At 41.4% G+C, this 24,884-nt stretch overlaps 1 protein-coding gene and 1 long non-coding RNA gene across 2 annotated transcripts; one reads left to right on the forward strand and one right to left on the reverse strand.

The window, feature by feature from the left end:
* Nucleotides 1-33: 33 nt before the first annotated feature.
* Nucleotides 34-24,337, reverse strand: LOC133470851 (dynein axonemal heavy chain 12-like). The gene is made up of 69 exons (XM_061759792.1): nucleotides 24,209-24,337; nucleotides 23,957-24,115; nucleotides 23,668-23,863; nucleotides 23,320-23,505; nucleotides 23,058-23,211; nucleotides 22,884-22,975; nucleotides 22,628-22,806; nucleotides 22,407-22,542; nucleotides 22,155-22,280; nucleotides 21,937-22,071; nucleotides 21,587-21,780; nucleotides 20,625-20,865; nucleotides 20,357-20,542; nucleotides 20,078-20,278; nucleotides 19,790-19,984; nucleotides 19,572-19,693; nucleotides 19,332-19,467; nucleotides 19,091-19,237; nucleotides 18,541-18,660; nucleotides 18,174-18,330; nucleotides 17,902-18,074; nucleotides 17,651-17,803; nucleotides 17,324-17,563; nucleotides 16,905-17,150; nucleotides 16,696-16,815; nucleotides 16,464-16,573; nucleotides 16,148-16,331; nucleotides 15,924-16,064; nucleotides 15,757-15,840; nucleotides 15,427-15,615; nucleotides 15,170-15,289; nucleotides 14,845-15,033; nucleotides 13,079-13,230; nucleotides 12,860-12,998; nucleotides 12,615-12,781; nucleotides 12,264-12,519; nucleotides 11,880-12,176; nucleotides 11,516-11,694; nucleotides 11,131-11,323; nucleotides 10,880-11,041; nucleotides 9,030-9,224; nucleotides 8,351-8,484; nucleotides 8,118-8,280; nucleotides 7,810-7,890; nucleotides 7,543-7,719; nucleotides 7,331-7,462; nucleotides 7,128-7,217; nucleotides 6,914-7,054; nucleotides 6,596-6,837; nucleotides 6,353-6,500; nucleotides 6,114-6,259; nucleotides 5,709-5,923; nucleotides 5,424-5,616; nucleotides 5,155-5,347; nucleotides 4,896-5,068; nucleotides 4,392-4,532; nucleotides 4,140-4,298; nucleotides 3,734-4,029; nucleotides 3,405-3,658; nucleotides 3,176-3,316; nucleotides 2,952-3,089; nucleotides 2,646-2,879; nucleotides 2,375-2,563; nucleotides 2,038-2,141; nucleotides 1,732-1,936; nucleotides 1,520-1,657; nucleotides 1,300-1,391; nucleotides 1,111-1,198; nucleotides 34-963 (listed from the first exon to the last, which is right to left on the reverse strand). Exons 1-69 carry the CDS (start codon nucleotides 24,223-24,225, stop codon nucleotides 790-792), a joined length of 11,349 nt encoding a protein of 3,782 aa, XP_061615776.1. The 5' UTR covers nucleotides 24,226-24,337; the 3' UTR covers nucleotides 34-789.
* LOC133471295 (uncharacterized) lies at nucleotides 8,148-11,480 on the forward strand. Its single transcript, XR_009786171.1, has 3 exons — nucleotides 8,148-9,374; nucleotides 10,909-10,988; nucleotides 11,111-11,480. It is a non-coding gene; the product is annotated as an uncharacterized LOC133471295 (long non-coding RNA).
* Nucleotides 24,338-24,884: the final 547 nt, after the last annotated feature.

Here is a 24,884-nt window from a genome sequence, read left to right on the forward strand (position 1 = left end):
ATTACAACTTTGTTAGTGTTATCAGAGGTTTGAGGTGAAAGGTCATACAGTATCATAACTAAGGTGAACATATGGTCTAAAAAGGGTGCCAAAAGAAACCTGAGACCCCACAACCTATCAATACGAGTTCTTCATGGATTGTTCCTCCCAACCTTGCTGAGTTAAAAAACAAACAAAAAACAGCATTGACCATATACAGCGGTGCGTTAACTTGAGTTTTAATTCCTTCTGTGACCACACTCGTAGCTCTAAACACTCGTACCATAAATCATCCTTCCCCATTGAAATAAATGAAAATGCCCTTAATCCTTTCCACCACCACTCCCCCCCCCCAAAAAAAAACAACGAAAACTGTTGGAACATGTTTTTTTTTAATAAGAAAAATAGCACTTTACAGTATTGTTCTTTATAAAACATACAATAACATACTTAAATAGAATGTAAAGAATTAAACAGTTTGCGCATCATGATTTTATTATTGTGCGTCTCCTGTGTGCATGCTTTGGTCACTGGAGGGGGGGCGGGTGCAGTATAATACAGACAACAAATACAAAGAAGACAGCTAAATTCAGTAAACTGCAGTAATATTTGTCTTCTTTTTGCAGAGGATAAAGACTACATGCCTGTGAGTATTGTTACATTGTCTGTCTACATTTGTTGCTACTACCCTATTTGGGTTAAAATATCTGTTGCTAATCAACCCATAAACAAAACTAGCCAAATTATATGTACATATATTGTCGTTTGTGTATGGTTGAAACCATCTGTAAGAGCCAGTGACGCGCTTAGTCAGTCGTCAAGCTGACAGAGTAGTGCCACTCCGCGTTTGATCCAGTGCTGAGGGCGCTTGGCAGTGGGCAACAACATCGGAATGACAAAATTGGTAGAGTGTCCTGTTGTAGAGAGGGTGCCCCTCCTCTCGGTGGTCTTGTAGAGAGGAGAAAGATAGCGGCCGTCAGATTCCTCTGGGATGTCTTTTGCTGCATGGTGGAGAAAAAGAGGCAAGGAATTATAACATGGAAATTAACCAATAAAAGTAAAAACTAGCATTAAGTTGAGATCTTGGTGTCATGAGAAGATGCGTGGTTGTGATGCCAGTGTAAAAAAAACACATCGAAATGCACACTTACTTGGTTTTATCCAGATAATGGGTACTGTGTCAAAGAGGATTTTGGGATACTGCTCCATCAAAACTCCACTGCGGATCGAAAAAACACCAGTGAACCTTTTTTCAAGTGGTCATCATGCACTTCAAATAATGATCATTCTTGTAAAATACCCTTCTGTGGACCACATTACCTTTCTTTGTCCCATCGAGCTCCGTCAAGAAACAACCCATAAATGTAGACACCATCTTCTGGAGGCGTGTCTGACTGATCAATAGGAAGAACCTGTAGGATCAAATGAGAACATTACACAAGGAATGGCTTAAAGACATCGTTTGAGGTCAAGAAAGTAAGAGCATTTAAGCTCAAAACTGAGTGGCTGATTGTGTTGAAGATAAAAAGTGTGTGTTGACCTCAAAGTCAAAGCCCAGCAGGTCAATCGGAACATTGTATTTTCTGGCGTAGTTCTGCGTAGCCCCTGTTAGGAAGGCCTGGGTGAAGAAGAATCCTGACAGCCAGAACACACTGGGCTTACCGTCACTGAACCAGTCCTATATGTACAGAGAATTCAAGTGAAAACCTAAGCGGATGGGACATCCTCATGTAGAGACAAATTGTGACTCACTTGCAAAAACTTAAGCCTTGTGAGAAAGTCATTAATGTAGCTGCCCAGGGGCTTGAGGCTTGGATACGAGCGTTTGGCCCATTGCTCTGGAACCTTGCCCACTGCCAAACTAATTGCAATTCCCTCCAGCTCAGCATCCATGACCACTAAACCCTTGAGGGCCTTTAGCAGGTTCTGTAGACTAACACGGACGGTACTACAAAGCCTGAGAAGGAAAACCAGGTCAGATTAAGTGGTTTATTTGTGGTTTTTATATGTATATATATATTTTTGCATCAAATTCTATAAAAGTGTGTATGTCCATACGTGTTGTAGCGCTCCATTTCTTGGACAAGCACAGTGTTCATACTCTCCTTGTAGAGCACCGGGTACTTATTGAGCGATACTTCGATGTCAAAATTATTTGGAAGCTGATGAGATGAAATAAACTTGATTATTACTGCGAATATTCATGACAAAAAATATTCAAATTTTGGGAAAAACATCCAGCTCAATAAATAAATTTCTCAATCCAAATCTGCATTCTGTCCCTTAAAAGAATAGAGAGCAGTTAATAAGAAGTGCCTCAACTTGGACTGTCTCTCAATGGTATGCCATTAGCACTCTTAAGAATGAACAAATTAAGAGATACATTCTATCATACCTTAGTGAGGATGTCATTCGCTATGTCATACAGAGCACTGTCACTCCCAGAGCTACCCCCTCCCTTAGATCCTCCTCCCTGGGTGAGAAGCAGTGAATCAAACAACAGCTTCGTCTGCTGCAGGTCCTTCGAAATGTCCACATTTTCGTGCATCCCAAATATTTCTGGATGCTGACTGACTGGAAGCTCCTGGTATACAGCAAAGGTATTGTTACTCTGTTGAAAGTCTCACAAACTAACTAATAACTACTTGCTGGATGCAAAGCTTTACCTTGATGAATCGAAGGTAGTCATCATAGGAGGATTTAGGGGGGGCAACATAATCACCGCTTGGTGAGAAAGGAAAAGAAGGTTTATCCACAACGTCCCTGTTGTAGAAGTCAGCCAACATGGTATTCAGCAGGCGCCGATCCCAGTTGTCAGTTACGCGGCCTCCATAGTTGCACTCTCCAGTCAGGTAAGTTATGGCCTCGAAGGGCACATCATCGTATTGATTGATAAACAACTACAAAGAAAGACAAAGGACACACCTTTAGATGCATGTGATGGTAGTAATTTTGTCACTGGAAATGATTACCTGGAGCTGTCTGATACTTATATGAAGGTCTGTCTCATTGAAGCCATAAGGAATATTCCAGCCTAATGGGCCAAACTTCCTTCTCTCCTGTACAAGCGCATGGAAGAAGCACAGCCCATACAGGAGCTTTTCCCAGACCTAAAAGACAATACAGTTAATGTTGAAGAAATCAATCTATATTTAGTAGTGTGGTCAACTAACGACATCAATGTCCCCCAACTCACCAGTTCCTTATTTGTGCAATTATTGAAGAAGTTTTGGTCACCAACAGGATCTGACGTGTATGACTGCAATATGTTTAGTCGAAGTCCTGTCGGGGGCTCGTTAGTCATTTTCACCCCATTCTGCAGAAGGGTGACTGGAAACTGGTATCACAGAGGGTCCGTTTTCAGGACCTGAACCAGATAAAACCAAGCTGTGCTACATGTTGGCATACATAATGTTGGACTTTACCTTGGGCGAAGGGTAGCTTGTGAGCCAAAGTCGGAAGTCTTGGTGGCATGTTGCAGGACTAAAATCCTCACAGATCTTCTCCAGGGTGGACATCCAGGACACAGCCAGATGACAATTCTGCAAACACACCCATGTCCCATTCTGCATGGCTGTAGATATCATTTTGGAAGCAATGGGTCCTTGGCCTTGCCCCAGAGAAATGGACTGGAAATTATTACCCCCCATGTCCTTGTCAGCTGCGAACTTCAGTAAGCCTGGGAAGCGTTAATGGGTCAGGAATATTCGTGTCAGCGTTACATAAAGTTTCAGAAGTAAACTGCAGAACCTACTAGCCATGGGATCAGCACCAGGAGAAAGCACAAACACCAGCGGGATGGTGGCATTAGAGTCCAGGTAGCTCTTGCTTAGGTCAAAGGGAGGGGGCTGAACAAATTTTTTCCCAAGCTTAATTATTACATATTTGTTTACAGCTGGCACAATCTTGTCAGGCCTGAGACAGCGGACAATGATTATCTTCTGCAGTTCATTGAGTTTATCATCCCAAGGTGAGGGCAAAGGAACGTTGCTCGGCTCTTTACTGTCAAAAATAGGTTTGAAAAGTTCTGGGCGCTCAATGAAAGAGTTTCTGTGGGACAAGCACAATAACGGTGGAACAATTTAAAACATGTTGAGTAATATTCTTACTTTATAGCAATAGAATTCTGAACAATTCAAGAATTGTTGAACTTTTCTCACTTCACTCCTTTTAAGCCAGGAAGCTCATTGGCTCGACAAATCTCATCCCAGCTCTTCTCCTGCAGCCAGCTGGGATCGGGATTAGCGAGGGTGTTCTGCAGGCCCACGCCTCCCGTCATCAAGAAGATCAAATCAGAGTACTCAATCTCATCTTTTGCCCTGGTGGAAATGTCAGTATTGATTTTATTTGGACCAGGCAGAACAATGATCAAAACAAGTCAGTATCTTCCATAAATAGTTTGTGACACTCACAGAAGTAGATTGCAACAGAGGATAAAGGAGAAGAGAAGTTTATCCTTCTCAAACAGAGAGCGACAGACGTTGCAGAACAAGTTATAGGTGAAGTGATCAACCAGGTACATGACCCGCTTTTCCAGGATCTTGGACTTCTTACTACATAAAAACAGAAGAGGCTTCTCAGAAAAATACTCTCCAGCTCAATGTTGCTTGTTATCATGTAGTCAATTGAAAACCTACAACTGTTCTCTTAAAACCTTCAGTGAATTCACAAGTAATAGTAACTTACTATTGCTTCCTGTCATTTGTTTTAATGTTTCAAGTAATGTTCAAGACTGCAACGTAACATCTACCACTAAAAGCAGTAATGACACCTTAAGTACTGTATACACCAATCCATGATACGGCATGCAAGCGTTGTGTTAGTTGACCATTATCTGGCTATAAAAAAAGGCTCATAAATGTCATCATGTGATCCCATGGCACTCATAAAAGAGTAACATTGTGTGAATCACTCACCTGTCTTGGATAGAGTTTATATAGAGGTTGACAAACCAGCTGAGAGAGTACTGATACATTGGGTCTATGTTGGTCAGGTCAGCAATGGTGAAGAACAGAACAGAGGAGTGCTTGGCAATCGATCTGTAACACTCTCGAGACTCGGCTATCATGATCTCCGTCTCCTCTGCAATCTGGGGAATTCATGAACACAATGTAGTCAGAAAAAAAATCCATCACATCAGCAACCCAGATCTTGAATGTTGAGCACAGTACGTGCCTTTTGTTTCTTTGTAATCTCATTGGACATGATCTTTGCAGAATCTAGGACCTGAATGGCACTCTCATCCTCCAGAATATTTCCCTCCGAGGATGAAAGTGTCTCAAGAATCTTGTCCTCAGTTTCCTTCAGTTGCCTGTTATTTGCAGCTGACTGCAAAATGAGTGCATTTCTCTCCTCTTCAAGCTCTGGCCTGCAAAGCACATGAAGCAGAATAAAACTTGAATGAAGAGACCAAATATTTGAGTGAATGATCAGTAATGCAGTACCTTTCCTTAGCAACCACAATCCCCAGCAGCTGGTCCTCTAAGCCTTCTGGGGTGATCATGAAGTTCAGCAAAGACACCTTAGTGGCCAGTTCTGGTAGATAATGAGGGTTCCTCAGCTTCGTGGTGATGTAGAAGCGGAATTCGGGGGAGTACTCAATCACGCTCTCCCCCAGTTTTATACATTCCACACCACCTAGGTGAAACAAGCATGACCGAAATTATAATTTTTACAGGTTTAAATTCGGAATACCAGATTGCCTTTTGGCAGCTGTGCAACATTAGCACCTTGTTTGAAGGTTTGTTTAAGGAGTAGAGGTTCTAGTGAGGGGTCCAACTCTTCTCCTACATTTTCGAGCAGCAAGGGGCTTCCAAACTGAATACAGTTTTCCAAAGTTCTCATATAGTCGTCATCTGTTAATTTGATAATGTTCAACTTGTTGTCTTTCTCTGAATTCTTCACCCACTTGTTGGCCTGACCCTGAGGGTCAATCATCAGGGGCCTGAAAGAGCAGGGATAGATCAACACAATCCTGGGACAGAATGATTTCAATGTTTCACACAACCACAATGAAAGAGAAAATATATTTATTGACATCTTTCTGACAGGTTTTGTAATTGATTGAAGGTAGCATTTCTGAGCAATGCAGCCATTGCGTTACCATAGCTTGTAAAAGGCTTCTACGTTCTCACCATCGACGTGAATTACTGGTAATGACACCATTGTCAATCGAGAAAGAGTCAGTGGGAAGGCCAGCAATGTTCCACGCCCTAATCTTAATAGGATCTCCCAAGGTCTTACTGAGAGAGAAATCATCTGATGATGGAATGCTCTTAGACTAGAGATATAAAATAATGATGAGGAGAACATTCATATATGCTACAAATGAGAGAGGGATTTTGTGTGTCAATTAAAGAATTAGAAGACTGACTTGACACGATTTGATCCAGTGATTGGTGCAATCCTGTCTAAAGCTTGCAGTGAAAGCGCCCAGGTAGGCCATGACACCGGCAGAGATAAGGACATCCCCAGAAAGGTTATCATATGTGTTCTGAAGATCATCTGCAGCTTTAGACCATCTGAGGAAAAACATGTTTACTAAGTGGCATATGGCTATCATTGCAATTCTTATCAATCCAAAAAAAAAAAAAAAAGGTGTTAAGCCATTCATCACCTTGTTTTCTCCCCACCCAGACCACCAATGAGTTTCTCAGCTCTCTCCAACTTCTGTTGACACAGATCTCTTTGGGCTTCTAGCTTGGCCTTCTCCTCTGTCTTCTCCTGAGATATTCTTTGCAGGTCAGCCAAACGGTCCATAACCTCCTTAAGTTGGGCTCTCTTCTCTGAAAGCGTGGCCATGGCAGCAGCCAGCATTGCCTGAGCCTCTGCTTGTTTGGCCTTTTTGGGAGCCACAATCTAAAAGCACGGAAATTAGTATACCTGGAGGCACAAGTGTATTTCAATTTTAAGTGCAAAAGAAGCAAAGCCACACCTTCACCACCCTGTCATAGGACTCCATTGCTTTGATCCACTTGCAAAGGCCCTCTGCTGCTGAGGAGGCTTTTGCCACCTTAGCAGGGCTGAAGTCAGGATTGGTCATGTAGGTAGCGCGGATTTTTTGCATTGATTCCTCCTGTAATTAAGGCAAGACATAAATTGTAGTTGTTTTCTTAATGCATTGAGAATGACGATTTATAGACACTCACAGGAATATTATCCTTGTCATATTCTTTTAGATCCCTTAAAAAGTTCATGTCACCCAGTAGCTTCTTGCTTGGACCCCAGTAGTCCAAAACCTAGCCAATAAAGAAAAGGTCATGGGGAAAACAAATGCGGTGTTTTCATGCAAATGCTGTTTTTGTGACGCAAATGCTATTTTTCAATTAGTGATCTTTTAACATGGACTAACCTTTTTTCCTGACCCAGCAGGATCAGCCACCTTATCTGGAGACAATCCTTTCATTACACACACAGCTGACATCACCAGCTTAACTCCATCGGGTGGGTTTTTCATGGACTTCACAACGGTAATGTCAGCAGGCTGCAATCAAGAAGGTAACTGAAGGTCATCGAAAAGGTTACATACAAGGCATATGTTGGCTTAGTTCGGAGGGGTCTTACCTTTAAGGTGTTCAAAGCTGAGGTTGCTTCCTCCAGAGCAGGGATGGCCTCAGCCAATTCACTATCACACTCATCCTTCAGCGCTTGAGCCTCAGCAGCTTGGACAGCTGTGGCCTCTTCTTCAACACTCACAAGTTTACTTGTAGCTTCCACCTCAACAGATTCCACTGCGATCACCTACAGGTCATCACAGGAGACTGCATATTTTTGTTGCATTTTCCACATTATAACATGCAATTGGAGTTTAATGCTGCGCAATGTCTTTACCTTCATCATTTTTTCATTTTCTATCTGTGCCAATTCCAGTTTGGGCTGTAAGTCAACCAACTCCAGTTTCATCTCGCCAACCTTCAGAGGCATAATGTTAAAGGGGACATATCACGAAAAATCAAGATATTTTTTGAATATAAATTGACTCTTATTGAGTGCCTTCTCACCCATCAGGTGTAAGATTAAGTCAATTACTTTTAACTTAAAATGTTGGAGGAAAACAATGCATTATCTATTGAAAAAACAGAAACCATTACATAAAAGAAGAAAAGAAAAGAAGAATCAAATGAAACTGTAGCATGTACCTGAGATTCAGCAAAGGCTAGTTTTTCCAGACCATTGGTGTATCTCCTCTTTGCCTTCATGACTGCATCTCTTTTCTTAGTGAGGAGCTGACTGAAAGCTGCCATGAGCTCCAGATAGGATGTAGGTGTAACATAATTATGGCGACCTAGCTCAGAGAGGAATCTGCGAAGAAAAAAGTGTAAACAGAAGCTGATATAATGTACTCTTAATCTTATTTATTACTAAGTCACACCTCACTGAAAGTTGACTTGCAGAGGTGTGAAATGTTTTGCAGATGGATACGACCTCCTTCGTCTCATTGTCTTTCATCTCCAGCGGCTGCAGGAAAGAGTTGGCTACCCGCTCAAGAGCCTCCTCTGGCCAAGGCTGTTAGGGTGCAGTTAAATGTGTTACATTTTTCACACAAGCAAGAAAAACCATACGTACTTAAGACAGTCAACCAAAATGGAAAATTTTCCTCATGTGCCCAAATGAAAACTGACCTACAGTGAGTACACTGTGTATACAGTATATGAGAACCTTTGTGTTCTTTGGATGGTGGACAACTGGTTAGCACATCTGCCTCAGAGTTCTGAGGACCTGGGTTCAAATCCGGCCTCGCCTATGTGGAGTTGGCATGTTCTCCCCGTGCCTGAGTGGGTTTTCTCTGGGTACTTCAGTTTCCTCACATACCCAAAGAACATGCCCATAGGTGTGAATGTGGGTGTGTATGGTTGTTTGTGCCCTGTGATTGGCTGGCGACCAGTTCAGGGTGTACCCCGCTTCTCGCCCAGAGTCAGCTAGGATAGGCTCCAGCATGCCCGCAACCCTCGTGAGGATAAGTGATATGGAAAATGGATGGATGCATGTGTTCTTTATGTGACTTTTTCATACATCAGCAAAAACTCTAATTGATCATGCATATGTAGTACCTGAAACCAGTTTATGGTGCAACAGTTAATTAGAGACGGAAACTGGCGCAGGCGATTACGAAAAGCTTCGCCAATAGGACTGAAGGCCACAACGATGTGCAGGTTCTGCTTGCAGCGTGCCACGAAGTAGTTAAACAGAGTCAAAGAGCTCAACTCTACGCTCTTATTCTTCGCTTGGGCAATGGGACGTACAGTCTAGAAATGGGAAGAGAATGAGATTATTTGTAAATATAAATGCAGAGTTGACGATCGTGAACTCCATACGTGATGGTCCGGCAGGCGAAGAGGCATACGGAGATGCAGACAAGAAGCACTTTCCAACAGCACAGTACAGTAATACATACGGTACAGTGGCGTGAAAAAGTATTTGCCCCCTTCCTGATTTCTTATGTTTGGATTAAAATTTTTTTTGCACATTTTTTCACACCTAAATGTTTTGGATCATGTAGACAATTGTACTATCTCACAAAAACATCCCAAGTAAATATCAAATGCAGTTTTTTTTACGGTATGATTTTATATGCATCCATTCCTTTTTTTGTGTGTGTACGGTTTGTGCTCTACTATCTGGTCTTATGTAAAAAAATGAATTGCCCCTCCTCTTGTTAGATCATGATGAGTTCACAGTGAGTTAAATTTCACTGGCCACAACCAGGCCTGATTACCACCAAATTTGTTGAATCAAGAAATCACAACTAGTACCTGTTAGACAAAGTAGGCTACAAGAAAAGAAAACACATCGTGCCACAACCCAGAGAAATTCATTAACAAATGAGAAAAAGGTGATTGAAATCTATCAGTGTGGAAAAGGTTACAAATCCATTTCAAAGGATATGGGATTCCAGCAAACCTCAGTCAGAGCAACTGTGCTCAATTTAAGAAAACTGTTAACAGTGGTGACACTTTCCCAGGAATGGTTGGCGAACCAAAATCTTTCCTAGTGTGCAATGCTGACCCATCCAGGAGGTCACAAAAGAACCCAGAACATGCAAACAACTGCTAGCCTCACTGGCATCAGTTGAGGTTAGTGTTAATGACACAACTGGAAGGAAAAACACTGGGCAAACATTGTATAATGGGTGAGATCAAAGGCAAAAAAAATACTGCAGACAAAAAAAACAACAGAGGCTCCTCTCAAATTTGCCAAAAAACTTCAAGACCTTTGAAGAAATATATATAAGTTGAACATTTTGCAAGGTGTCACACATGGTGGTGGCAGTGTGAAGAGTCTGGGACTGCTTTTCTGCCTCAGGACCTGGATGAATTGCTTTGATAAATAGAACAATGAAATCTGCTAGGAAATTGTACAGGTGAACCTCTGGCCATCAGTTCGTGCTCTCATGCTCAAGCGCTCTTGGGTACAGCAGCAGAACAGGGACCCAAAACATACCAGCAAGTCCACCTCAGAATTGCGAAAAAATAAATAAATAAATAAAGGTTTTGGGGTGGTCAAGTCAAAAGTCTGGACCTAAATCTAATTGAGATGCTTTGGTATCACCTTGAATGGGCAGCTCATGCTCAGAAACCTTCCAATATAACTGAAGTAAAATTTAAAAAAATGCAAAAGCAAGTCGGCCAAAATTCCTGCAGAGCGATGCAAAAGATTATTGTTACTGCCAACCCGTTATTATATTCAGGGGGCAATTACTGTACCTCTTTAAATAGGTAGTGCCAGTTAGATTTGTATTATCTTCCCCTTCATAAAATCATAATTTATAAACTGCCTTTTATATTTGTTTTGGTTGTCTTTGTGATATATTGAAATTGGTCTCATGATAGTAAACATTTAAGTATGATAAATACACTGCAAAAGCACTGTACAAAACACTTGGATCATTTTAATGTCATACCTCAATGATATCCTGTTTCTCATCCATAGCAAACATATTGGGCACCTCTCCTGTGTTCAGGACACTGTTTACATCTTCAAGAAAAGCTTCATCTTTAATCTGAGCATCAGTGAGCAAAAAAACTATTCTTTGACCCTTCACCCCTGCATCCTTGAGCAGCTTCTGTAATATGTTAAAATGTGTTACATTGCACTTAAAGCACAAATCTAAAAACACTTCTGTTGTATGCAGATTACAAGCACAACACTGACCTTGAGGTCATCCCTCCACTCAACCATTCCATAACTCTTTGAAATCTCAGGCTGGAAAAGGTTCATCTGGGCGATGAACGTGGCCAAACGAGTGATGGACTGGCGTCCACTGCCTCCCACTCCTACTAACAGGGCATTCCCTCCTGGCTGCTTCAAGACACGGCTTATGCGGGACAGGTGCTCCAAGACATAGCTACATCGGACACATTTTTAATTGTGACTACTCTGTTAATGCTATTTAGTTGTGCTCAATAAATAAATTAAAAATAAATTATTTTTTTTTAAAAGAAAAATTAACCTAAAAATATCACATGAATGCAGCGGTTTTTAATACAATACTGTACATCCTTGGGTTCAATTGACTCTTTGCTGCATTGTGATTTACCGGAAGATGACAAGATACATGCGACTCTTGTTCATCTGGTTGTATTCAACAAGACATGCCTCCACCACCTCAGCAAAGCTTTCTACGGAAGCCACCTCAGCATACAACCGATCATCAGCCTCGAGGTCAGGATTCATGTAATCACCAAACAGTAGAGTCTGCATGTCTTGCTCGACCAACTGCCAAAATAAAAATATAAATTAGAATTGCATTCAACCTATGTGTCATTTGTAGAAACATCACAAATTTTGACCTCAGGCAGCATGAATGAAGACAGGCCTGAGCAACTCCAACTGTCAAACTTCTGACATCAGAATAATCCACAAACAAACAGTAAAAAAAAAAAAAAAAACAGTCAACATACTTTGCTGCCTTGTTTCAGGTGCTCAAACACCTGGTTAAAGTTTTCATTGAAGTGGTCCTTGAGGATCTTGCTCATCAGCTGATAGAACCACGCTCGATCCTTGTCATCCACCAGACGATCGTAAAAGACGCGGAAGACCTCATGGACAAATAGGCGAATCATAGTGCGTTTGTTCTCCAGAGATTTGCTTTTCACAAGCAGACACCCTTGTATAACACGCGAGAAGTCCCGCAGGTTAAAAGTGTAGTGAGACTTGGCTGGCGTCGGAAGTAAGTTCTCCATTGCTTGCTTGTAGACCTTTGAAAAAGACATTTGGAAAATTCCAGTATTGGAAAGTCAAGGGTTTGTTGACAGGAATGTAGGTGTCCTATTTGGAGAACTCACTTCCATGGTTGCTGTCACCGTTTGGCTGCCAATGGTAAAATATTCTGGTGGAAATTCATTGTTCTTGAGATAGAACGCCACCATAATGGAGAAGATGCGAACCATGGTCTCATCACTGAAAGAATTTATGCTAAAAATGTTGAAGTGGCGCAGGAAGCGAGATGTCACAGCATTCCTCCCCCCACCAGGAGGACCCATGGCTGCAATAATCTGGATGTCAACTAATTTGATGCCGGAAGTATCCTTCAGGTCATACCTGTCGGAAAATAATAGATTAGCCCAGCAATATATTCTGTCCTCTTCCATTCAATGTTCCTCTTTGTTTGGTGTTGAGTTGGTAATGACGCATACCACTTCTTGTGATCAAAAAACTGTCGAAGAAGCTCCACTGGAGGCTGAGCTCCAAACTGCTCCAGTGCTGGCATATTCACATCATCTATGAAAATTAGGTATTTCTTCCCCATTGGGGGGCCAAAGACACCTTTCCGTCTCTTATCTAATTTGGCCATGATGATGTTCTGGAAAACACAAAGAATAAAGCATAAGGATATTCAAAGTTGCAAGGACATTCATATTCATCAGTGGTTCCAGCTGACCTGTGTTTGGTTGGCAGTGGTGCGGGCAGAAAAATTGATTGAGAGGGGTAAAAAGAGATCTTTGTCCAGACCGTTCATCAACTTCTCCATTACATACACTGACTTTCCAGTGCCAGTAGGGCCAGCCAACAGCAGAGGTCTGAGCAGAGAAACAGATATTGAAACAGTTAACACAAGTGGACAAACTCAAACCATGAATATTTCTGTGACCATACTCACATTCCATAGGTGATACAAATGTCCATTAGGAAGGTGTAGCGAACTGAGTCGATGGTGGGAACAATGATGTCCTGCACTTTGGTGCTTTTGTCCCCCAGGCTGACACTTTTGATTGTATCATTCCAGTGAATCCATTTGCCTTTTCCTTTAAACTGAACATTAGATTTATTAGAGTACTGTAATGCAGTGATTAAAAATGTGCACTTTAAAAGACAAACACTTCAGAATTCCAATTCCAATGAAGTTGGGATGTTGTGTTAACCAAATAAAAACAGAATACAATGATTTGCAAATCATGTTCAACCTATATTTAATTGAATACACTACAAAGACAAGATATTTAATGTTCAAACTGATAAACCTTTTTGTTTTTAACAAATAATCCTTAACTTAGAATTTTATGGCTGCAACACGTTCCAAAAAAGCTGGGACAGGTGGAAAAAAAGACTGCGAAAGTTGAGGAATGCTCATCAAACACCTGTTTGGAACATCCCACAGGTGAACAGGCTAATTGGGAACAGGTGGGTGCCATGATTGGGTATAAAAAGAGCTTCCCTGAATTGCTCAGTCATTCATAAGAAAAGATGGGGCGAGGTTCACCTCTTTGTGCACAAGTGCGTGAGAAAATAGTCCAACAGTTTAAGGACAATGTTCCTCAGCGTACAATTGCAAGGAATTTAGGGATATCATCATCTACGGTCCATAATATCATCAAAAGGTTCAGAGAATCTGGAGAAATCACTGCATGTAAGCGTCAAAAACCGACAGCAATGTGTAAAGGATATCACCACATGGGCTCAGGAACACTTCAGAAAACCAATGTCAGTAAATACAGTTTGGCGCTACATCCGTAAGTGCAACTTGAAAGCAAAGCAAAGCAAAAGCCATTTATCAACAAAACCCAGAAACGGTGCCGGCTTCTCTGGGCCCGAGCTCATCTAAGATGGACTAATGCAAAGTGCAAAAGTGTTCTGTGGTCCAACGGGTCCACATTTCAAATTGTTTTTGGAAATTGTGGCCATCGTGTCCTCCGGGGCAAAGAGGAAAAGAACCATCCGGACTGTTATGGACGCAAAGTTCAAAAGCCAGCATCTGTGATGGTATGGGGCTGTGTTAGTGCCAATGGCATGGGTAACTTACACATCTGTGAAGGCACCATTAATGCTGAAAGGTACATACAGGTTTTGGAGAAACATACAAGACAATGCCAAACCACATTCTGCATGTGTTACAACAGCGTGGCTTTGTAGTAAAAGAGTGCAGGTACTAGACTGGCCTGCCTGAAGTCCAGACCTGAGTGCGGGTACTAGACTGGCCTGCCTGAAGTCCAGACCTGTTTCCCATTGAAAATGTGTGGTGCATTATGAAGCGTAAAATACGACAACGGCGACCCCTGACTGTTGAAAAGCTGAAGCTGTACATCAGGCAAGAATGGGAAAGAATTCCACCTACAAAGCTTCAACAATTAGTGTCCTCAGTTCCCAAACGTTTATTGAATGTTGTTCAAAGAAAAGGTGATGTAACACAGTGGTAAACATGACCCTGTCCCAGCTTTTTTGGAACGTGTTGCAGCCATAAAATTCTAAGTCAATGATTATTTTCTAAAAACAATAAAGTTTATCAGTTTGAACATTAAATATCTTTGTAGTGCATTCAATTAAATATAGGTCGAACATGATTTGCAAATCATTGTATTCTGTTTTTATTTATGTTTAAGACAACGTCCAACTTCATTGGAATTGGGGTTGTATGTAATTCAGTGGTACCTCGTAGAAATAGTCATAAACCAGGCCTTTCTCATCCACTGGGCACTCCCATTTGCCCACAATATCAGGAACTGGATGATCCGCTGTCTTACCAGACATTGTGTCCCTGATGAACTCATTAAATTTCTCCCTGCTTTTTGTATCACAGCTGCCACCCACAGACCACACCAGGGAAAATGAAAAGGCTGCCTGCAATCATAAGAAAGATAAAGGCTGTTAGTGCACAAAAGACAAATGAAATGTATGAAGAGCAAATATGCCATTCAGGGCATTTTTGTGGACATGCTAGTCTATCAACAATATGATGAATTGTAATTATTTGTACCAAGATCCAGGTTCGAATAGTTTTGTCATTTGTCTCTGTCTCTAGTGGTTCAAGTAGCAATATCTCAAACAGTCTACACAAGGACACAGATGCGTTCCAGTTGGTTGTGGGCACAACTTCCTGTAAACAAAAAGTAATGAAATGAAAACCGTGTTTGCTCTAAATCGGTGCATACTCATTTGAGCCAAATACAATGACGTTAATATTTACTTTGCCTTTTTTTAATTTCAATTACTCCAATGTCTTGTGATACTTACTCTGCAGTGTTTACGCACTATCCTGAAGGAAGGTGGCAGCAGCCAGTGAAAGAGTTCTAGCAGCAGATTGTTATGGTCGGGACTCTTCAGAACATCAGGAAGTGTGTTCATCCAGGAGATCACTAAAGGCTCCCAGCCCAGTTGAGAAGGTTCCATGTAGATCATACCACATCGACTGACTGTGGCAGGCTGCCATGGAGAGATGCTATTTCAGAATTTGCTGTCGTTATATCAGATTTGGTATTGAGAGCTAATTCCCATTGGATAGTTTTAGTTGTAGCAGCATTATATAAAACACATTTGCAAGTTATTCAATCACTCCAAACTTACAGAGGCCTGTGACAGATCCATTGCTTCAAAAATCAGACTCATCTGATTGGACATCTGGATAATTTCTCCACTCATCAGACATAACTGTAGTGTGAATATAAAAACAAAGATGGTCGGAACAAATGACAATAAATCTCACCAAAATGTAATTTATATACATTATGGACCTTTTTGTTGTCATCCAACACGGTGTTCATGCTTTCAATCCACAACGTATCTATAGGACCATCAAACACTACCCATTTACGCTCTGGTGTTTCAGCCGATGCATACTCGCGAAACGTGTTGGCCACAATCCCATCTGTCCACTAAAAGAAAAAAAAACAAAGTAGCAGACAAAAACAGCTCTGTGAGACAATTGTGCTTTAAATACGTGGATCCAAGGTCCCACCTCATGGGAAATGAGATCAAACTGTCCAAAGAGCTGTCCCATGGTGATCGCCTTTGGATTCAATGTCCTGAAGATGACCTTTTCTTCCTCTCCGTACCCTTTTTCATTCATCAGAATCAGCGTGTCAGCGAGAACATGGAGCACTTTGGTCTTCCCCGAAAATGACTCTCCCACCAGCATGAACCTGATAATAAAACTTTACCTTGATGCAATGCCGTGTTGACACAAGTTGTGGGAAATACAATACTTTCTAGCCCAAAACATGAAACATAACACATCCAAAATGAGATAACCTGGAATTTTAAAAGTAGCATACCCATGCCGAACTATCATCATCTCGTATGTCTGGATCATCTTCTCTAGGAAGATCTGTGTTGACTGTACATTGTGTTTTTCACAGCACTCAAGAGCAGCTTCCAAAAATAACTGCCAAAAACATGATTACACATAATATACAGTATTATACTGTTTATACTGTACCACCTAGTATGAATCTGCATACATGTGGAGATTTCAGACGAGGTAAATATGACATTGGCACATCTTACCTCATAGTCAGGTTCAGGAAGAGAGATGCCAGGGAACAAATCGCTGGTTATTCCATTGAACAGTGGAATATCATGCGAAAGAAACTTGGGCTCGTTAACATCTTTGATAGACCTCAAAAGCTAGATGTTAACGCAGAAAAAAACATTAATAAACAGAGCAAAGAAGTTTGGACCAAAACCAGTGGATGAATGAAGCTGAGCACAAATACCAGTATGTCCTCATTTTCGTCGGGATACTTGAGCTTGAGGTTTCCTGCAGCCACAAGTACAGCTTTGACAGCCCTCATGCCGTAATCGTAATGGAACTGGGACGAGAGCTGCTCTGAACAGAGCCTGTAAGTCATTGCAATCTTGACTGACAGAGGCTTGGCATTGAAGAATCCATATGAATAGAGAGAGATCTCTGCTATCAGCGCATAGTTGGGGACCATCATGGTCACAGTTCGAAACAACACCTGAGGAACATGAAAGGCCACCACCACATTAAGACAAATAGAAAAACTTAGGTTTGTGAACAAATAATGTTGACTAATTTTACATTCACATGCTACTACCTCCAAATGCACATTTCAAAAGCACGATTTGTGATAAAATAGCTCATGTGCTATAACTGATTAAGTTAGAAGACCTTCAGGTTGTCAGGAAGTTCAGAGCGCCCTGCATAACCAGGATTCATTGTGATGGAAACAAAACAGTTGGGGTTGAGTTTAAGCATAGTTCCTTCAAAGTCAAAGTACTCCAAGTTCATCTCAATTGCCCTCTGGATGCAGAGGACCTGCTGGGCCACTACAGACAAGACCTCAAGCTCAATACGGTTGAATTCGTCAAAGCAAGCCCATGCTCCAGATGAAGCCAAACCTTTGAAAAACTGAGAAAATGTACCAGAACACAACAAACTTTGTTTGAAGCAGAAATTATAATATGATATGACGCTTTTTTTTTGGTCTGATGTTACTTTGCCCATAGCAAGATAATCCAGTCCATCAGAACAGTTGAAGACCACACATTGCACAGCTAAAGCTTTGGCTAGATCCTTGGTGGTTTCTGTCTTTCCAGTTCCAGCTGGACCTTCAGGTGCCCCACCCAAATGGAGGTAAAACGCCCCGATCTGTGAAGGCATGTAAAGCATTTCATATTGAAATAGAAACATTTATTGAAAAAACTAAAGTGACGGATACCCATGTCTAATCATTGTCTTATGCATACCAGAGTTCTGTAGCATCTGTCAGTCAGTGGGGTGATGACCAGACGAAAAGAGTTCCCCAGATACTCATACGCATACTTAACATCACAGTTTATAATGCGAACTCGAACATTGTTGTTGCTCCAGTAGTAACGAAGCTGGGCTAGCCATCGAAAATCATTTTCATTTACTACACCTGTTTAAAAAAAAGAAATTCATGTAAAAAGAGTTGATGGAAGAGTTGTTAAACATGAGAAAAAGCATAGTGAATGTAGTCCTTTGTGCCATGAGGTACCGTGCTCAATGAGTTCCATAACAACATCTCTGGCATGGACGTCAATTGTCACCAGTGCTCCCAAAGTAATCCGTGTTTGCTTGGGTAGTTTCCCTCTCACTAGCCCCACAATGTCTGCTAGCTGTTTCTGGAGTTGCTGGTAGTAGTTTTTCACACCCTGAAGAGGCCATGAAAGACAGTTCAAAGAGAGTTATTATTTTTATTGGAGTTTACTTCTTCCAATATAATGAGGCGCCGAATCAGGTTAAAAAGGCTACTTAAAGGCAGTTATGAGACACACACTACTCTTTAAAAACATTATTTTAAGCAATGAGTTCAGTCGTCTTCATTCAGTCTATTTATGCTTTAAAGGATAACTGATTCTTACTTCGGCCCCTCCCCTGATGGCTTCATGCACCTCTAAGGTCCAGAACATTTGTGAGGTACATATCACCACCTGCCCAGGCCACTCCTTCACCCACTGGTTCCGTGAGGTTTCAGCATAAGCCTGTCAAAACAACCATTCCGCTTGATACCGATAGTATCTACAGTGGACAAAAAAATAAAACAGCCCTTTGCTCCCATTTAACGTCAAAGGTTTCAAGATTACATATACAGTATGGAAGCAAAACACTCAAGATTTCTCTCAGATTTGGAGCACAATCTCTATCATTGATGGGATAATGCATCCACCTGGCAAGTTAGGTGTCAATATTGAAAAAATGTTATGAATCTGAATCTTAAAGATATCAATACTAATAAATGTAAAGCAATCTAAAACACTCCAGCCTACAATTAACACCTTTTCAGATGGTGTCAATAAAATTACATTCGGATGAAAACTGAACTCTCCTCACCTCGCCTATTACATCATCTGGAGATTTACTTATGTTTAATCTGAGACGTGATCTATTTCACTTAAAGTACTGGTAGCTCACCGTTCTGGAGCGATCCACTACATCTCTAACACTCCGAATCATCAAGTCTTCCACTTGTACCAGCCACTTCTCCACTGCTCCTTGGGCCTCAGCTGTAGAGATGAGTTGGATTAGAGGAACACGCTCCCCTTCACTGCTGTACATAGCCTGGGTAAAAACAAAAAAGAAGTCAGCACCTAAGGAAAGTATGTCAACCAAGTGTACAGTTGCCATGTAGCAAGTGCACTGTGTGAATGCCTACCTGGATATCAAGATTTGGTAGGAAGTCTAGCTTGGCAATACCCTCAAAGCACTTCCTAAGATGGGGCTGTACACGCAGTGGATCTTTTGTCTCAGAAAGAATTTCCAGCATTTCATCATTTGACAAAAAGAAGAACCTAGATGACAAGTAGCAATCCAACCATTATCAACATTTGGCAGTGGGATTTGGGATTTGAAAAAAAATGGACAATTATATATAAAACAATATTGTTTTGTTCACCTTGGAAAAAAGAGACGCTTTTTCTCAAGATAGTCATTTAGTCCCTTCATGATGGTGTCCAGGTGGCAGTTGGACTCTTTTAGTTTCTCTAGTAGGCCAGGCATTGAGGTTGCCTCCAGAAGCTGGTAAAAGAGCAAGGCAGAGCATTTCCTACCTGTTGTCATCAATAGAACACAAGCCATTTCCAGGATACAGTGTTCTCACGTGTAGACAACTACCTTTGAGTCTTTAACACAGTGCCGCATGACCTCCTTCCAGTTTTTGTCAACAATTTGGAAGAGTCGTCCTTCTTCTGGAATTTGCTGCATGATGTCGGCAGAACAGAATATGGGCTCAAGGTAGAGCCATTGAGCCTGCACCTTCAGCCACTCGTCAATGGTTTCCTGGATACGAAGAAGACACTCCTCCCAAACCTAATCACAAAATAGAGCCATTCACAAAAATGCTGTTAGCCAAATAAATCCTTGTTCAGCTACTCATGATGCTAATGCAAACCTGAAACTCACCCTTATCTCGTTTTCAAGGGGCTTTATGAATGGGGAGTTCCTCATTGTCTGAGTTTTAACAATCTGGTCATCTAACATTGCCTGAATTTCATCCAAAGCAGTCAGGATGGACACACCAGTGTCTCTGTATGGTTGATGCTGGAGGGAAACACCATCCCAAACAGTAACCATGTTTTTCATAGCTTTCTCCATGGAAAACTCCTGTAACATGCAAACAAAATGAAATATTTTAGTTAACCTACCCTCTCCTCGGGAATATAAAACTGTAGGAACACTTACTTTACTAGCAGCGGCACTGATTGATTCAAATTCTTCCAGGTAAGGAGCTAAGTCTTGTTTAAGAACTTTGCGTAGTGTTGTACCAGCGTCGGGAGTGAGGTCATACCCAACGATCTGTGACATCTGTTGCCAGTGGCGATCTCTGATGCCCGGATTACACATGACAATCAATAAAGGACTATGTTCCTATAAACAAAAACACAATGGTTTAAGAGTTGGAAAAATTACCATGGAATCCTTCTCACAACAATCAGTTAACATTGGATACCTTGAACTCTTTGACCTGCTCTAGTACAGTGGAGCATAAGACAATTGTAGGACTCTCTGCTTTGGCTTCTTCTTCACCACGTCGTCGTCTGGTTGTTGATGTTATCTTCTTAGTAGCCTGTTCACTCTTGCTCTTTTTCTGCTGAAAATACTTCAGTGTCTTGAAGATCTCCCTGTAGAACTCATCTACTTTCACTTCCATTCCTTCACCATCTAGTTCCAGGAAAGAACCATCCATCCAGCTGTTCACAGAGAACATATTAGAAGGCACAATTGGGAATATTCTAACTCAATCAGAAAGGGCCATATTCTCCTGTTCTTGCACCCCTTCAAGGTACACGCATTCTCCCATCATGACCTGGTCCACCCACCATGCGTAAGCGGCTCATATGTGCACAATGGCCAAAGAGGTGTGACTCCTTGAAGACTGAGGCTGGCTGTAATTCCTAGAGCATGGAGTTTTTCTGAGACGTGAATGCCATAGAAATACATTTGGAAGATATATCCCATTTTAAATGTAAAAGTAACTTAAGGTTAATCGTCGCCAGTGAGACAAGCGCACTGACGACATTCCCATCGCTGCAGCACAGGTGGGCGTCATGGGCCAGGTGTGTGGCCATCAGGACGAGTTAGCCGTCACCTCGTGGTCGCTATCGCTGGGCCTGAATCAAAACGTGAAATATGATGTTTCACCTATATGGGCTGTTACACTTACAACAGCTTCTGAAGTGAAAGAGGAGAGGGGCTTAAAATGAAAATGCATGCATGGCCAGATTTTACAGTGAACGCATCACATTTCAAGGTTGGTCCACCCAGAGTGTGGAGCTTGCACAGGCGTGTGTAAATGACAGATTTGAATTTACGGGAGAATATGCGGAGCCAGAAAAGCGTGCAGCTGAGCACCTTTTCCGACTTAACTCACATGGGAGAATATGGCCCAAAAAGCTAAAACTGAAATCAAACCTGCTTTCTGCACGTTGCCACCTAAGTATAAATGAAAACAACTTTTGGTATGGCTCAATATTCTGTCTGATGACCTCAACTTCTGGGTAAAATGATTGGTCCCATTCATGAAAGGTTTCGTCTTTGTGGATGTCTTCAATTGACTCCTCAGCCTCCTGGAGAAGGGTCTGAACTGTTTTGATATCTGCCATGTACTGTCCAAAATAGAAAGAAAAGGAAAGGGTTTATATTTATAAGTACAAAAAATAAGAGTGTAAAAAATACCCCAAATAACTGTTTATGTCATTGTTTTTTAACCATAGGCAGGATTATTCCAACTCTGTTACAAGGCTGCTACACAAAGTCTGTACCTGCTGCATCATATCAAGCTCAGAGCAGTGAGGGAACTCGTCAACCCTTCGTTCCAACTTGGCTAGATGAACCATTACCCTTTCTCTTTTAGAGAGCATCTCCTTCTCCCCTTTCCTCTTTGCCTCCTGGAAAACCTGAAAACACATATCCATTCCATGACCGTACTTAAAAAAACACATAACCATAATACACATTCTGGATCAAACAGGAGCATTACCTCATCGCTGAGTTCAAACACCTCTAGGATTTTCAGTGGCCACATAAAGACAGTTGAATTGAGTTCAAGATCTTCAGGTTCAAATATGTGGACATCTAGAAGGTAGCTTAGTCTGCTGTAGGCTTTCTGTCACATCACAAGATTCAAAACATTAGCTCTAAAGGAATAAATCATGGTGCTTTTGTGACTGTAAAAACAGTTACGCAAGTGTAAGAAAAAGATCCAACAAATAAGTATATCTTTAAATTGCACCTTTATTCTTTCATGAAGAAGCGCAATACCCTTTGTCTTAGTTGTTTCAATGTATTCAATCATCTTTGCCATTTCATCTGTAGTCTCTGGCACATTCAAAGCGGTTTCTCGGATGGTTTCAAAATCTGAGATGATCCTTTCAAAAGACACAAAACAATTCCAAGCAGTCAAGGACCCCTGTGCACCACAAAGGAACAGTTTTCAATCAAAATCAGACTCACTGTAAATTTTGCTCAGTGTGTTTGGCTTTCATGTTGCTGATAAGTATTTCGGCACATGTTTTTGCTTTTTTAGACAGTCCCTGGTTCAGGTCCTCACAATACAGTTGGACCATTGGAAAGTGAACTTTGGTTGGGAGATTGCCAAGCTTCCTTGACAAATCACGAAACTCCTCCACTTGCTGGAAAGCACAGATCACCCACTGACAGTCATCAGGAAAAAGTGGCTCAGTACAATTCGGAAGTTATGCATTCTCACCGTAATATATTCACCAAATGAATGGGTTTCATTGACAAAGGTCTCAACTCGAGCCTGGGCAATTCCGTTGACTAACCAGTCATAGTTGTCAACTACAAAATAACTCTATGTTAGAAAAGCATGCTCAACACATAGGGTGGATGACTAAATGATTTGAGGTTATGCTTCCATCACCATAATTCTGAAAGTATCGGTCAGGTTCTTCAAGATTCTTGCGCACAGTTGCCGTTACAGTGAAACGAGCCCAAGCAAGCGTGTGATCAGGGGCCTTGGCATCAACATACGCAGAAGTGGATTGTGCCAGCCAGGACTGAACCGTCTGCACTTTCTGTGGATCAACACTAAAGATATCAAAATCGTATTGAAGTACACTTCAACATGCAGATTGGGATGGGGGACTTGGCACAAAAAGATCTGTTGTTATATGTGAGCTTACCTGCAGTGTGTTTGTAATGACATTAAGAATTTCAAAAACATCTGCTTCAAGTTCCTCTAAGGTGGGGTATATTCCCATCTTCTCATCAAATGTTAGGGTCATATGAAAGATTGGTAAGAAGTGGTAGTTGTTTGGATGAAATGGGTAGACAAACTCCTCCACACTCCTCTGAAGCAGGTTTTTCAGCTGGAAATTTAGAAAAGACAAAATATAAATTTGTCAGAAAGGAGAAACCACACAAACTGCGTCATTGAATTAAATGACAAACCAATCCATGGAAAACTGAAGCCAAAGAATGACCCTTACACCTCAAATACTGTTGGACTATATACGGTGGCAGAAGTTCACCTGATTGGAGATGAGGGTGCATGCGCAGTCAAAGAAGGCATTCAGTACATCCTCTTTAACTGAGCCCAGTGTTTTTGGACTTGTTAATAAATTGATGACTTTAGGGAACCAGGTATTCATGATCTGTTCCTCTGCTGTCTCACATTCTACAGCCAGGTCTTTATGCAACGCCTTGCCATCAACAGGACCCATAGCCCTGAACAACAACGACGCACAACTTTCTTCATTCCTGACAAAAGCATGAGTACTTGCTTATTTGACCTCCTTTGCATTTCATCCGTTTACTTACCTATATCCTGTAAGATCCACCAAGGCCATCGAAGAAAAGGTGGTGTGGCCAATTTCCAAGACAGTTTGCATTATGGGATGTAGAATGTGCAAATTTGCCCTCATCAGCTTTCGGTTTATGACAAAGCTCCCGCGTCGTGTTTGGGAATATTCAAGAATACTACAAAACATGAGCATTTTACAAAAGGTGCCAAACAAACTATTGATTACTCTATATCCACTGAAGACAAATCAGAGGCCATAAAACACTCACTCAAGTGGAAGAGACATCTGCTTTTCCGGAGGAGGTTCTTCGTATTCTGGATCCTTTAGGAATGTGGTCACTTAAAGAAACACGTCGTGTTACGAAATGTATGGTACGTTAACAGTAAACTTTACACCGATCTGATCGGTATCGGCCGATAATTAGCATTTTATGCTGATCAGCGTTAATGTCATATATCGCCGATCCGATCAATGACATCATTGCAAAGAATTTTACTCCGCTTGGCCATCGTGTACAGTATTTTTGAATCCAAAAGCTAGTTTATTTTTACCCTTGTCGCATGTCTTTTGATGTAGTACTGTAAATATCTGACCGCCAATAGTTATTTAAAAACAAAATCATGTCAGTGGTGTGGGACAGACAACTCGTCTGAGATAGACCAGTAATGCGCGGATCAGACTACAAGACAAATTTGCTCTTTCACGATTGCACTATGTCAGGCTACTGCAATAAAATCTTGCATTCCAATACCACCGCATCCAGTCTTTTAGGATCACTGGGCTTTACCTTTTATCTTTATCTATTTTAATCAAACGCAACCGGATACACTTTTTACCATGGCGACGACATCGCGATGCGTGTATTATAAGAACAAAATGGGGACAAACGTGTGTTGGTGGTCACCGGTGCTCGGGAGAGGACTTTAATTTAAGGATTCCTTGAG

The sequence above is a fragment of the Phyllopteryx taeniolatus genome, chromosome 1 (assembly GCF_024500385.1).
Source record: "Phyllopteryx taeniolatus isolate TA_2022b chromosome 1, UOR_Ptae_1.2, whole genome shotgun sequence".
NCBI lineage: Eukaryota > Metazoa > Chordata > Actinopteri > Syngnathiformes > Syngnathidae > Phyllopteryx > Phyllopteryx taeniolatus.

Coding starts and splice junctions, on each gene's coding strand:
- LOC133470851 (XM_061759792.1), bottom strand. Junction 20,543..20,624: donor AGCAGGTCAAAGAGTTCAAG/GTATCCAATGTT, acceptor TTTTGTTTATAG/GAACATAGTCCTTTATTGAT. Junction 15,034..15,169: donor CTATTCGAACCTGGATCTTG/GTACAAATAATT, acceptor TTATGATTGCAG/GCAGCCTTTTCATTTTCCCT.